The 12979-nt window shown below is 42.6% G+C and overlaps 5 protein-coding genes across 5 annotated transcripts; 1 reads left to right on the top strand and 4 right to left on the bottom strand.

Annotated features, from left to right (window-relative positions):
• Positions 1 to 41: 41 nt before the first annotated feature.
• Positions 42 to 659, bottom strand: Bfra_005101 (uncharacterized protein; the record flags this gene model as incomplete). The annotated part of the gene is made up of 2 exons (XM_037335488.1): positions 42 to 457; positions 524 to 659. 2 exons carry the CDS (start codon positions 657 to 659, stop codon positions 42 to 44), a joined length of 552 nt encoding a protein of 183 aa, XP_037192583.1.
• Positions 660 to 677: 18 nt separating this feature from the next.
• On the bottom strand, positions 678 to 1242 carry Bfra_005100 (uncharacterized protein; the record flags this gene model as incomplete). The annotated part of the gene is made up of 3 exons (XM_037335487.1): positions 678 to 910; positions 933 to 987; positions 1129 to 1242. 3 exons carry the CDS (start codon positions 1240 to 1242, stop codon positions 678 to 680), a joined length of 402 nt encoding a protein of 133 aa, XP_037192582.1.
• A 1529-nt stretch (positions 1243 to 2771) lies between these two features.
• Positions 2772 to 5529, bottom strand: Bfra_005099 (putative ap-1 complex subunit gamma-1 protein; the record flags this gene model as incomplete). The annotated part of the gene is made up of 5 exons (XM_037335486.1): positions 2772 to 2916; positions 2963 to 5045; positions 5096 to 5284; positions 5339 to 5462; positions 5520 to 5529. The coding sequence occupies 5 exons, from the start codon at positions 5527 to 5529 to the stop codon at positions 2827 to 2829; spliced, it is 2496 nt and encodes an 831-aa protein (XP_037192581.1). The 3' UTR covers positions 2772 to 2826.
• A 612-nt stretch (positions 5530 to 6141) lies between these two features.
• Bfra_005098 (putative sterol o-acyltransferase 2 protein) lies at positions 6142 to 8015 on the top strand (the record flags this gene model as incomplete). Its single annotated transcript, XM_037335485.1, has 4 exons — positions 6142 to 6317; positions 6364 to 6822; positions 6877 to 7532; positions 7642 to 8015. 4 exons carry the CDS (start codon positions 6142 to 6144, stop codon positions 8013 to 8015), a joined length of 1665 nt encoding a protein of 554 aa, XP_037192580.1.
• Positions 8016 to 10313: 2298 nt separating this feature from the next.
• On the bottom strand, positions 10314 to 12347 carry Bfra_005097 (uncharacterized protein; the record flags this gene model as incomplete). The annotated part of the gene is made up of 1 exon (XM_037335484.1): positions 10314 to 12347. One exon carries the CDS (start codon positions 12345 to 12347, stop codon positions 10314 to 10316), a length of 2034 nt encoding a protein of 677 aa, XP_037192579.1.
• Positions 12348 to 12979: the final 632 nt, after the last annotated feature.

Genomic DNA, 12979 nt, shown 5'->3' with positions numbered 1-12979 from the left:
GCGCTTACAATGCTATTCGCTACATCATATTCGACAGTAGTTCAAGCTATTACTCCTATTTTCCTCAAATCCTCGATCGTAGCACCCTCATATCTTGCATCTTTCTCATCTCCCCAGCTAGTATCAAGTAGTTTTCTCAAATCCTTTAAAAATGTGACTTCCAAGATCTTTCCACATTTTTCCAGAACATCATAATCGCAAAAGACAAGTGCTACATTAAATATACGCATGGGGTGCGTTTGCTTCAGACGAACATTAGTTAAGCGAAATTTGTACTTGAAGATGACATTCTTTTTTGGAATGACAGGTAGAGAGGGCAAGGAGAGAGGTAGCAAAGGCTCGAACAGTCTTTCGAGGGTCCCCGTTTCTTGAATAAATGGTAAAGTGCAAATGTGCTTTTCAGCATGCTCGCGTTTCACTTCAGTGACTGGATTTGGCGAATGACGAGACGGGCGGGCTGTAGTCTAGACTTTGTTCTAGAGAATCTTTGACAAAGCTTCAGACATCCAATGAGAGGAATAACCGATGCTACGTAGATGGGCTATGAGACGAAATGTGATGGTAAGAGTCAGAGGCGAGAATGTTATTGTAGCCGACACGCTTAAGTCTGAATTATATGGTATAGCAAGGCGGAAAAACAAAGCATAGAACCACTCCATACAAAGCTTCCGGGAAAATTAACTTCCAAATTCTAGGAAGAAAGGCTTCAAAAATTCACAATCTATATAGTTGGCCATCGGCCATGGTTCCTCACCACGGGACAACGCTGTCACAGAGGTAAGTTGCTGAGCCATCTTGGTGACAGTAATGAATTGATATTCAGCCAGAAAGCTCTCCACATCATCGAAGGCGGGTGCATTTCGTAGACAATTTGGTCTAACAAAGCTGGTCGGTCGTAGTTTCAAGATTACTAGACACAGGCTCATTTTCACCGACAGTATGATCAAATAACGAAGCTGGCTTATCATTGCCGACAGAGCAGTATTCCTTGGCAATGGCGCGTTAGAAGAATTTGGTCAGATAAGCCTAAGAATATAGGGGGACCCTTACAATGTTGGCCGATAACGAGGAAGTGTTTCAAGAATTCGTAGTCGAGTTTGCAGCTGCTCCAATTCAGACGTTTCAAACGAATGTATCTCTGCCCTCTTTATCCGTTGTTAGAATTTTCCTACCAAATCCGCATTCTTGATGTCGTTGCTTCCCCCCAAGATTTGAAGAGTTCTTCTCGCCTTGACGATACATTAGGTGTAATCCCCAACTTCAAAATACGCCGCTGATAAATTACCAAGGGGTAGGCAATTGTCCGGTACAAGATTGGCAGATTCTTGATATTTGATTATAGCTATTTTGAAGTCAGACACTATGACCAGTAAGCCAATCAAATTGTTCCCTTCTTGTCTCAAGACGTCCGCCCGTTCCACTCCGGATAATGTGATAGATATCATTGTACCTGTCGCCACTGATTATTTGATTATCTTTGCATTTGATGCAGTACTGCATGGTTAAGAACAAGACTGATTCAATTTAAAAAGATTCTTGGGAAGCCAGAGTTGATCTGAGACAAGTGTAAGAGCGTTGAATCCTATGTTTTGCCAGAACTCTAATGATCAGAAGTGTGTTGTAAATAATAATAAGTATGTTGAAATCACCGCTACTAGTATGAATTTTTGACTTCTGAGGAAAGCGCGATGCGGTTCCTCTGGTTGTGATAACGAGAATGAATCAACAACCCGCTCTTGACACTTATAATTTACACTATGACAAGGCACAATCTACCGATTCATGTCTAAGATAAGTACAGTTCGTTTCAATCGATGCTACTTACTAGGTAGTTACTGACAGATTCCGAAGAGTGCATTTTCAATCAATTTCAATTCTCGACAATGAGAATTGAACTCATACTGGTATGCTTCGACAACTCAAAAGGAAAATTTTAAATATGAGATCAACTCGACCAGCGATTATAATCCATAGGAACAATTCGATATTTTTATATGACAACTGACTCTTGACAATGGCCGATTATTTCCTGGCTGGTGAAAGTGTTTGTCTTAGGAAAGTACTTATTCCTTTAGCTTTCTTGGTGTATTTTTCATTTTGATTCTTGATAGAAAATTGCCACCAGAAGTCTCTTATTTTTACTACACAATCACCTAAATTCAAGTCAATATGGTAATTGGCTTCATATCATCAGATGAAAATCGGTCATATGAGTTTATCGATACAAACATTGTTATTTAAATTTAAAGAGCGAGTGACTTATTCATATTTTAGTGTCAAAAGGATCATCGCTTCCCCAGAACAAGTGCTTTTTTCCAGACTAAGAACTAATCGGCCACTAACGAGAGCCGACCATTAGCACTAAGGGGCGAGTTCCACTGAGATATACTAGGCAAGTCACCTGAGTGGCTCGACGTTGAAATAATGCATGCTCATTCTTGATCTGCTGTTTTTCAATATGTCGACATGAGAAAGGATGTTATGACAAAAGTGTCTGCTTCACAATTCCAAAAATAACATATTGATGTGAATGACCATGGAGCTTTCCAGGCTGTCGGAGCGAGAATACGCCATCAACCGGGCGCTATATCAGAAAACGTACATCGAAACAAGTTGGGTCAAAGTTCATTGGTTTTAATAAATAGTCTCCATTGTATTCTTTGTCACTCACGTTACGAGCTTCCAGGGCTGGCCAAGCAAGTCCACATCAGGCTGATACCCGAGTGAAGATAAGTAGCGCCACCAACCAATTACTTTATGCAGTACGCCGAGTAATAATAAAATTTCATAGATTTTCTAAATGCAGTTCGGTTACTTGAAACCTCACTACCTTGGCTCCGACCAATCTACCTGATCCGTAACTTGTCCCGCAGCTGGGTGTGCATAAGAAATCTTTAACCTCAGTCGTAATGGTGGCTAAAACAATCAGTAAATAGTCTGGCATTTTGTCAAGGAAACTTACCCCTTTACTTCCTGTAATCCTCATTGATTGTGTTGCTTCTGCCCCAGGTCCCAGATCCGAGCTTGACATAGCTTGTAATTGGAGTTTTTGTGTTTTAGGTACTGCAGCTTGTAATGCCACTGCAGAGAAAGATTGATGCATGGAGGAGTTCTTAAAACGAGCCAAGACTTGTACTAAACCTTCTGCATTTCGTTGAAGTTGCAATGTAATGTTGAGATCGTTTTTGTCGTAACATGGATGGGTTGGGATTGAAGGAGCTTGAGGTGGAGGCGAAGATACACTCGAGAAAATATCGTTTGAAGGAGTTGCCGTAGCAGATGGGGGTTGTTGAGATGGAGTGCTACCAAATAGGTCCATAATTGAACTCATATTTGACTGTTGAGCTGGAGGTGATGTAGGTTGAGATGAATCGGTGCCTCCAAGTATGTCTGCTAGAAGGTCTGCATTATTTTGAGATCCGCTATTAGCGCCTCCAACACTTGCATCAGGCATTCCTCCGTCTCCCATTAGGTCAAACAACAGATCCTGTTCCACTGGTTTGACGATCTTTGACTTCCTGTTAGATGCTTTACTTGGTTTCTTGCTTGCCTCTCCCAGAACTCGGGATTCTTCCTTAATTTGTGGTGGTGGCATCTTTTCCAATACACCCTTTCTGATGGAATCATAGCTGAACAAGTTGCCATACTCTACCGCTCGTTGTTGAACCTCAATGTCGAGGTTCGTGGAGTTATTCGACAAGATTCGTCGAATCCGATCAATTTGTGCAGGGTCTGATAGACGTGTACTGAGCTTCATCAAGGATGTGACAATGTATTCGGTTGCGATTTGAGTGGCGTAACTGCTGTTAAGAATGGTTGAAAACAAATCAACAACTTCATTCTCCTTAACTTCTTGAACAAGTTCCTCTTCCTCGTATTGTCCACCACGAAGTAAAGTTTCTCCGTATTCTCCAATACACCAGGCACCGGCCAAAGTAAGACCTTCTTGAGTGATGTCCTTTTTCAAGCTAGTATAGAGCTTCTGCACCGCATAAGTTTGTAATTCAGGAGTGGTGGCAATAAGCCGAATGAATGAAGATAGGATTTGCTCTTTGACGTAATTTCCTGCTAAAGTCAAGACTCTTAGCATAGTATCCACATGCCATCTTTTGTTTGGCGAGAATCTGTCTGCTGCGATACCAATTTGGCTGGTCATGATTGGCTTGAACTCATTATCGGCAACTTCCAAGAAAGCAAGGAGTTCCCTAATAAGTACCCTGACATTGCTTTCATTGATGAGAGTGAAACTTAAATCTAATGCACGCCGCCTAATACTGATATCAGGATCTCGAAGACATTCAAGTATGGTATTTCTATGTCGCTGAACTGCGTTTGGCTCAATTGCAACCACTTTAATGAGTGTGTTCAATGCCACATATCGAATATTGTTGTCTCGATTTGAGAGAAACTTTCCAAGGATATTGACACCAAGTACTCTCAAACCAGAATCAGCTTCGATATCGAGAATCGTAAGGACGGCCTCGTATAAAATAGAATTTCCAACGTTCTTTGAAGAATCTGTATTTGTAGCAACTTGGGCCAAAATGTCGTTGATTTGTTCACTTGTTTCTGGATCTCCACGGCCAAGAACTCTCAACAATTGTAATATCTTAACTTGTAAGAATGGATCCGTAACTCCAGTGACATCATGCTCAGGGGCGTAACCGGAACTAGCCAATCCCTTCAGCGTTCGAACTAAGCCACCGCTAAATGGTCTGAATTTCTCCACGATTCCCTCCTCTCCTCCTTCTGCCTCGTCCATTTCGCAGAGATTTGTTACTAATGTAAGACCGCACAACAAAACACCATGATTTCGATCCGACAGGAGGTTTGCGGCCTTTTCGAGGAAATGTTCTTGTAAATCTGGTACTTTTTTGCATATTCTCATGGCACATAATGCAGCCTTGCGACGAATATAGGGGTTGGCGGTAGAAAGAAGGGTTTCGATTTCAGGAAACAAGTCTCGAGACATTTCGACCGATGCAATATTTCCCAGGGTACATAGAGCCAATCCAACGATATATTGATTAGAGTGATTGAGGTCACTGTGTTCGAGTCAGCTTCATGGCTCCATGAGACTAACAGTTGCGCATACTTCTTCAAAGAGTTTGTAACCAATGTCAGTACCTCCTGATTTTCGTCCAGTAGAAGCATTGTTCCCAAATAACCCAATCTCTTGTCCGCAAATCTTGGAGATGCAAGAAGTTTGAGACATTCTATTTGGCCAAAATGTGTTCTCTCACCCAACGTGAATAGGTATAATAGCTTCGCTACATTGTTTCGTCTGCCAATCCAATATGTCAGATATGTTCAAATAAACAAGCGGTGACCTTCCTACCTGACATTATGATCACCACTCTCTTCACGAAAACTTGCTCTTATAGCAGCACTCTCCTTTTGTACAACTGCGCGCTCATCTGCGATTGTTTTCGAAGCTCGCACATTGCGAATGAATTGCTTCACTGTGTATGATGAGCTTGGAAATCGAGGGGTATGGGGCATCATTGTTTATTACTTACATGAACTCATTCTGATACTGTTCAGGGCCCAAAATGGGCCAAACTTCTAAACTTCCCAGCTTAAGAGATCACAAGTTTTGCTTCAAAAAAGGAGCAGGAATAATAAAGTGATTGAATGGTCGTTTTGATTCTGAGGTGCCTAATTGGTGATGCAAAGGCCACCATACTTCGCTTGATGTCTTGATGTCTTTCAGGATGCATCCCCTAAGCTCGGTCTAGTCCGCATACGTGCTAGTGATGGGTGGCGCCCGAGGCTACGATTAAGCCTACTGTGGCTCAGTATGGTCCCGGTGCGTATTTAATACGCGGGTAAGGCCGCTGGTTGAACGGGGAATATAACTCACAGCCTCGAATATCATCATCCATGGATAATGGATAAGCAATGAATCAGTCAACCTGGTCGGAATATTTCTTATTCTAAAGTTTGTATACGAAGGAAATTGGAAACATATCTAATTTGAGTTTCCCTTATGAAATGACATATTCAACTGAGTCCATAAAAGTTGTCAGACCCTCTCCAAACTTTGATTTGTTTCAAAAGGGGCGTTCATAAGGAGCTTCATTACCCCAATCTCTGCGGCCAGCTTCACTTAATTTCTAAATCCATTTCAATACACACGAGATGTCTACTTCTGCGGATGTATACACCAATGGGAATAGTGATGATCATATCTTGCGTCCCAGACCCCAAAATAGCTCTAACCCAATAATTGTTCGAACAATAAGTGAGGAGGGGTTATTACCAGTCAATAATATCAAAGACTTCTCTGAAGATGGTATTTCTACAGGTCCAACTAGGTGAATCTTTCAAATTAAGTTAACTGCTGTATCTAACATGAAGCAGTGGACGTACAACACCTGTTCCCGAAGATGCACCTCCCTCCGTTCAATCGATGTTTTCTGCGAAGAGACAAATCAAAGCAGAGCAGAAACGTCGTATTTTCCCTATAATCGAATACACCTCAAGAGTCTCGCACTTGGATCCACATAGTGATCACCATGATTTCACTGGGTTTTACATTTTGTTTTGGATTGGTCTTGCTATCATGGCAATCACAACGATGTTACGAAATATCAAGGATACCGGTTATCCCATGAGAGTGGAGATTTGGCAATTATTCACAGTAAAGGTTTGGGAACTTGGAGTCGCAGATGCGTTAATGGTCTTATCTACATCCATCAGTCTTCCCCTTCATAAGTTCTTCAGAAGTAGGACAGGTAAATCTTTGGGGTTTCAATGGACCAAAGGAGGGATGGCCATCCAGAGTTTATACCAAATTATTTGGATGGCATTCTGGGTTTCGTAAGTGTTCTTCCTGCATACAATAGTGAAGCGCAATGCTGATAGATAGTATAGCATACCATTCCTTCGAGATTGGACATGGACAGCTCAGGTTTTCCTTTTACTTCATACTATGGTCCTACTCATGAAAATGCATTCATATGCATTTTACAATGGCCACCTTAGCGAAACCGAACGACGGTTACAAGAGCTTGACTCCCCAGCAACTGCTTCGAAAGCACCAGCATATCAATATCCAAGTCCAGGTCACAAGAGAACAGCGTCAGAGATCAAAGCTCTTACTCAAACCAAAGCTGACGAGGTTGCGAGTCTTAGGGAGGATTTAGCTCTCGAATTGACGTCTACCATGGGCTCGGTCACATACCCTCGAAATCTCACGTGGTATAACTATGTCGATTATATATTCTGCCCGACACTCTGCTATGAGCTCGAATATCCTCGCACAGCAGGTATAGTTTGGTCAGAATTGGGATACAAAACTCTCGCTACGTTTGGTGTCATTTTCTTGCTCACTATCACTTCCGAAGAATTCATCCATCCCGTTATGACCACATCGGCAACAAGACTTCAAACTGCAACCTCGTTTACCGAAAATGCCCTTGTCGTTGCCGAATCAATCAGCTTACTTCTTTTTCCTTTCATGATTACTTTCCTTCTCGTATTCCTTGTCATTTTTGAATTCGTTCTCGGTGCATTCGCTGAGATAACTTGTACGTATAAATTTCCCAACGACCCTCTTGGCTTACCCCAAATCTATTTGCACCTCAGTTCTCTCTCTTTCCTTGCGCGCTGTACTGACAACTCTCTCTAAATCTATAGGCTTTGCAGATCGCCACTTCTACTCTGACTGGTGGAATAGTACAGACTGGATGCAATTCTCCCGTGAATGGAATATTCCTGTCCATCACTTCTTCCATCGTCACGTATATCTCGGTTCTCGCTCGTATATTGGGAAAGGAGGAGCCACTTTTATAACTTTCTTCATTAGCGCCATTGGTCATGAAATAGTCATGGCTTGTATCACTAAGAAACTTCGAGGCTATGGCATGATACTTCAGATGAGTCAACTTCCTATTATTTGGTTACAGAGTAGACCGTGGGCTAGAGGGAAGAAGGTGTTGAATAATGTGTGTTTTTGGTGTAGTATGATTTTGGGGTTGAGTGGTATGTGTAGTCTGTATGTTTTATTGTGAGACAGGGGATGGGGGTGAGAAGAGTAGAGTTTGGCCCCGGAAGAGTGGTCATTTCATTTACCACTAAAGGGGAACGTGTATAATATGGGAGGCGTCGTTGGTGGCAGGCTGGTGTGTTGAGCCTCTATAAACTGCATAGATGGGTACCAGAACGTGCACTGCTTATTCTTATAATTTTCTTTGACTCGTCACAAGTTAGATACCACAATTTTCAATCATCGTTTCTTTTGCTTTTCATTCCTTTTGTCTGTTGAATTTCTTACCACGCGCGATTACATAGATCTCGACACAAAATTGTAGATATGGATATATCCCGTATCCGAACTGTACTTAAACTTTATACAAACTGCGCTCTATACTCAATACCATACAATCAGACCATCCAACTCCACATCATGATTTCGATACGAAGAAATTGGATAAACACAACCCCAACTCTCAACTCCCTAAATTCTCATACTTGATAATTCATCAAATCTTCTTCTGCCCTTGGTATCTTCCAGCCCTTCGATACTTATGCTCATAATATCATTCGATCGTTGACAAAACATGACGTCAAATTCACTATAGCTCAGATGCCTATGCAACAAAAGTGATTATATTCAACAAAATTCCCTACTCCTATTTATCCATCTCATCCGTCTCATCTCATCTTTCATATCCGCATCGCTAGGTGCGCACAGCGCTCTTCACTACTTCCCTCTCCTCCCCCAAATCTATGCGCTCGCAAATTTCTTAACGAAAGAGAAGAAGATTCCCGAAACAACGTCATTTCCAACATAGATAGATGAGGTAGCTTGGGTGTGCAACAAAAAGTACCTACCAAGAACCTCCCGAGTTCCACTGGATTCCTTAGTTAGCTAGGTACCTATCAAGGTAAGTGTTATGATACACTTTTCATCCCGTTCCATCTTATTAACTTCCACATTGCGCTATCTCATCACAATTCACCTCATGCGTTTCTCTACTTCATCTCATCTCATGTCTCTCGAATCTTGTCGTGTATCTCTGTATCTTTCCAGGTAGATAGTTAGGTGGACATATTCTAGCATTGGCATTCATTCCGTTCCAAACAAGTAACTGTTGCTCCAAAACTATATCTCTTTTATTCAATTGATCAACGGGTTTTGCTTCTCGTCCCTTAACCCCGTCTTTCGAGCACGAACCTACAAGTACCATTCGTTCTACAAAACATCACAAATATTTCATACACTCCCCATTTCCACATCCATCCTAACCCCCACCCCGCTTTCCATGAATTTCCTCCTAGTCCTCATCCTCCTTCCTCGTTACACCGGTTCTGCCCATTCATGCAATGTTCAACACCTCCCACGAACCTCTAACCTCACTTCGAAGTTCAAACTATTTTTATCGATGACACTCACATTCAAAGCACAAAAGCAATCATTACTTGAAAACTTGTAGAATTCCATTCATTCATTCAATCATGTCTCATATCTATCATTCCAACCATCATCCATGGTCATGTTCATCAATCAGCACCCAGGTGTTTAGATCACTGGCCTGCATGAATATTCAATCATATCCTCATGTCCTCCCTTATCAAATCTTTCTTCTCTTCTCTCCCCGCTCTCTTCCGTTGTTCAACTCCTCCCGAGTGAACCATTCCATATGCCATGCCAATACCGATGATTCCTATCCGTTCATGCACTCTCGCAAACAAATGCCGCAAAAGAACTCAACCAAATCATCTTAACTCATCCTGTCCTCATATGTAATCCATCAATTTCACCCTTCTGCCTCCATCCACCACTCGCTTATCGCGAGAATTGCAGAGTAGCAATGTTACGTGCGTATCAATACCCAACCCACCCAACCCATCCAATCAGAGGTACAATCCAATCATAAAACTACAACGATGAATAACTAACTCGATCCAATGCAATAGCAAATTCCAGACTCTTGCAGCGACATATCGAGGAGAGAGCCAAAAGCGAAAAATGAGAAAGAAGAAAGATTTGTAAAGACTTCTTTTTTCAATTTTCTCGGCTAGATGTATCAGAGAAAAATTCTCTTGTCCTCTCGACCCGATTAGCTAGCTGCTATAGCCTGTCTGTTTTCTTGCATAATTCGTCGTGTTCGTGTTATCCCCGTAAAAAAAAAAGTAAGAAAAAAACCCAATCAGCTAAAACTGTAAAAAGAAAAGTGGGGAATCATAATGTGCTGCGCTGTCGTTACTGTATAAAAAGGTGTATTGTGTTTAAAAAAGTCGGTGTCGGTACAAGAAGAGTAATTTATGTAACAAATTGTAAAAGAGAAAGCTTGTTGAGTAAATGCTTAGTAGACCGATTCACGACCACGAGCTGCAGGATAAGGTGTATAATCGCGTTGGTTTCCCGGTTCGGTAGCTCTTCTATCGACATAATGGGTTCCAGCCGAGTAGACAATATTTTCGGGTGTGATTGGAGCAGAAAAGTTTACATTGTATTGTGGTGGATATCCACCACGACTTGTGGCCCGAGAAGCCTCTCGAGGTTTGGGTTGGGCGTTGACAACTACGGGCTCAGTTGGTTCGGGCGCAGTTGTTGGGTGATATCCTCGTGACCGAGATCGCACCTGACGAGAAGCACTCCCACCACTACGTGCTAAAGGAGGACGAGTGGTTCGACGAGGCGATGGACTTCGAGGTCGCGTGTAAGCAGCATCGCGGAGATCTGATCGATAAGAGCCTTTGAGTTCACTTCGCCCATTACTACCAATGACGTACGTTTTGGTAGTACCAGAGGGCTCAGGAGCTCGAGGCGGCTGTCTAACATGAGAATATTGAGGTGTTGGTGATGGCGACTCAGAGTCAGATCCAGAATCAGATTCTGACACCGGATTCTGAACTACCCGAATTGGTCCACGACCCCTATCCCTAGTGTCTGTCTTCGTACCCATGCCTTGTGTAAATGTAGCTGCTCTGGTAAATGTAGGTGGTGGAGGTGGCTCTCGAGGATACTCCGTCTTTGATCGACTAGGCTCCCGTCTACTCGATCCAACCCCAACTATCGGTGGTTCCGAATATTGTTTGTTAAGAGTAGGTTTTGTAGGAGGTGAAGTTGATGCGGTATTTACATATGGTGACTCCCTAGTTGAGCGTCTACTTGGCTTTGGCGTATCTTTGCTTTTCGAAGGAGTTTCTGCAGAACGGCGTGATGGTCGTGCTGCTGATCTCCGTGGTGTCTCATCATCACTATGATTTTCATAAGCAGCAGATGGGTGTACTTTATAGTGATTATTATATGGTGTAGATGATGGCGCAGTAAACGTTTCTGCTCGACGCATAGTAGGCATTGGAGGTGGCGCTGGCGCAAATGGCACCTCTGGTTTAATATCTGACTCTCTTCGCGAAGCTTGGACATAACGTGCAGCATTTGCCATATGATCTTTCCACTTGTCTCCCATCGGCGAGTCTTTCACCTCTGGAGGGTCTCGTTCTCGTTCTCTTTCTCGCTCTCTCTTTTCCCGTTCCCTCTCTCTGTCGCGTGACTCTCGTTCTCGTTCACGTTCACGTTCACGTTCACGTTCTCTGTCACGAAGCTCCCACTCTCTGTGCTCCCGTTCTTGTTGAAGTCGAGCAGCAGTTTCGGCTCTCAATTCCTCTGTCCTTCGTGCGGCTCGTTCCGCTTTTCGTCGAAAATCATCCTCACTGGATTCGTCTTCAACATATGTGCCTGGACGCACTTTCTCTTCGGTGCCACGTCTCTTCTCCTTGTCGCGAGACTTCTTTCGATCTCCGTGATCACGCTTAGCTTCCTTTTCCATCTTCCGTCTCATCTTCTCTCTTTCTTCTTCTTCCTGTTGTCTTCTTCTTTCCCTTTCATCTCTATCCGAATCTCTAGTTGTTTTGGTTCTCCTAACAGATGGTCTCGGAGTTTCTTCGTACAAATCCTCATAAGATCTCGATGGCGGTTTTGAATACACATTTGACTCTTTTGGTGGCTTTTGCGCAGTCTTTGGATACGAGGAACTGTATGTCGACGGTCTAGGTTCTGCGGTCCTAACATTGTATTCATAAGTTTTACTAGTCGAGACTGGATTCGAAGTCGAAGTTGAAGTCGCAGTTTTGCCCAACTCCTCTCTCAGCTTCTGCAGTTTGACTGTTTGGTCATATTCTGATCTTCTTGATACATCACTAAGTATTTCATATGCTTCTTGGACCTTTTGAAATTCATCGACCTTTATTGCCTTCAATTGAGGATCTTGAACTTTGTCCGGATGACACTGGAGAACAAGTTTTCGATATGCTAATCGAATCTGAGGTAATGCCGCTTCTTTATCAACACCGAGGGTTTTATATGGATCTGTAGGGAGGCGTGGCGAACTCATGGCGAAAGAAAAATGAGGGTATTAGGTTCAAGTAATGAAAGATGGGAATTTGCGTAATGTATTGCTCGTAAATTGCAAACCTTCGTGACTGGTCTATTGCATTGTCGTTGAGAAGCAAACGAAGAAGTCGATGAAAGTGAATTCTTAGATGTCGATGTCGATATCGTTATTGATCTGCTTCGAGAAGTGAAGATAGAAATCTATTGCAATGCGGAAGTTGTGAAGCTGATTATATTAAAGAATGTTGTAGAAAAGGAAGAATGTTGAGACGATTCAAATCTGAAAAGAGCTGAAAGGATTTACTATTCAAATATCGGTAGAGGAATTGTCGATATGCAAAGGATCCGAATGGTATTGGAGAGAAGATAATTTGTCAACAGAGGAGTTGAGAGATATTTGGAAATATCTTGGATCCGATCTTTCCCAATCCTTGAAAATCTTTGGGGGTCCAGGTTCTTGGAGGCTTGGATGAGTTGAATAGTGAATGAGGTCACGGATTATCCCGACTGGATAGTAGGTACCCCGTTGAAACTGTAAATTACCTTTGGGATGAAAACGGGCTCCAACCAAGGGACCGAGATGCGAACCACGTGGAATAGTAAAGGCAAAAGGCAATGCAAAAGTAAGGCAAA

This window comes from Botrytis fragariae (genome assembly GCF_013461495.1).
Source record: "Botrytis fragariae strain BVB16 chromosome Unknown tig00000054, whole genome shotgun sequence".
Lineage (NCBI taxonomy): Eukaryota > Fungi > Ascomycota > Leotiomycetes > Helotiales > Sclerotiniaceae > Botrytis > Botrytis fragariae.
The sequence above is the reverse complement of the archived record's forward strand: the minus strand, read 5'-3'. Positions and strand labels throughout refer to the sequence as shown.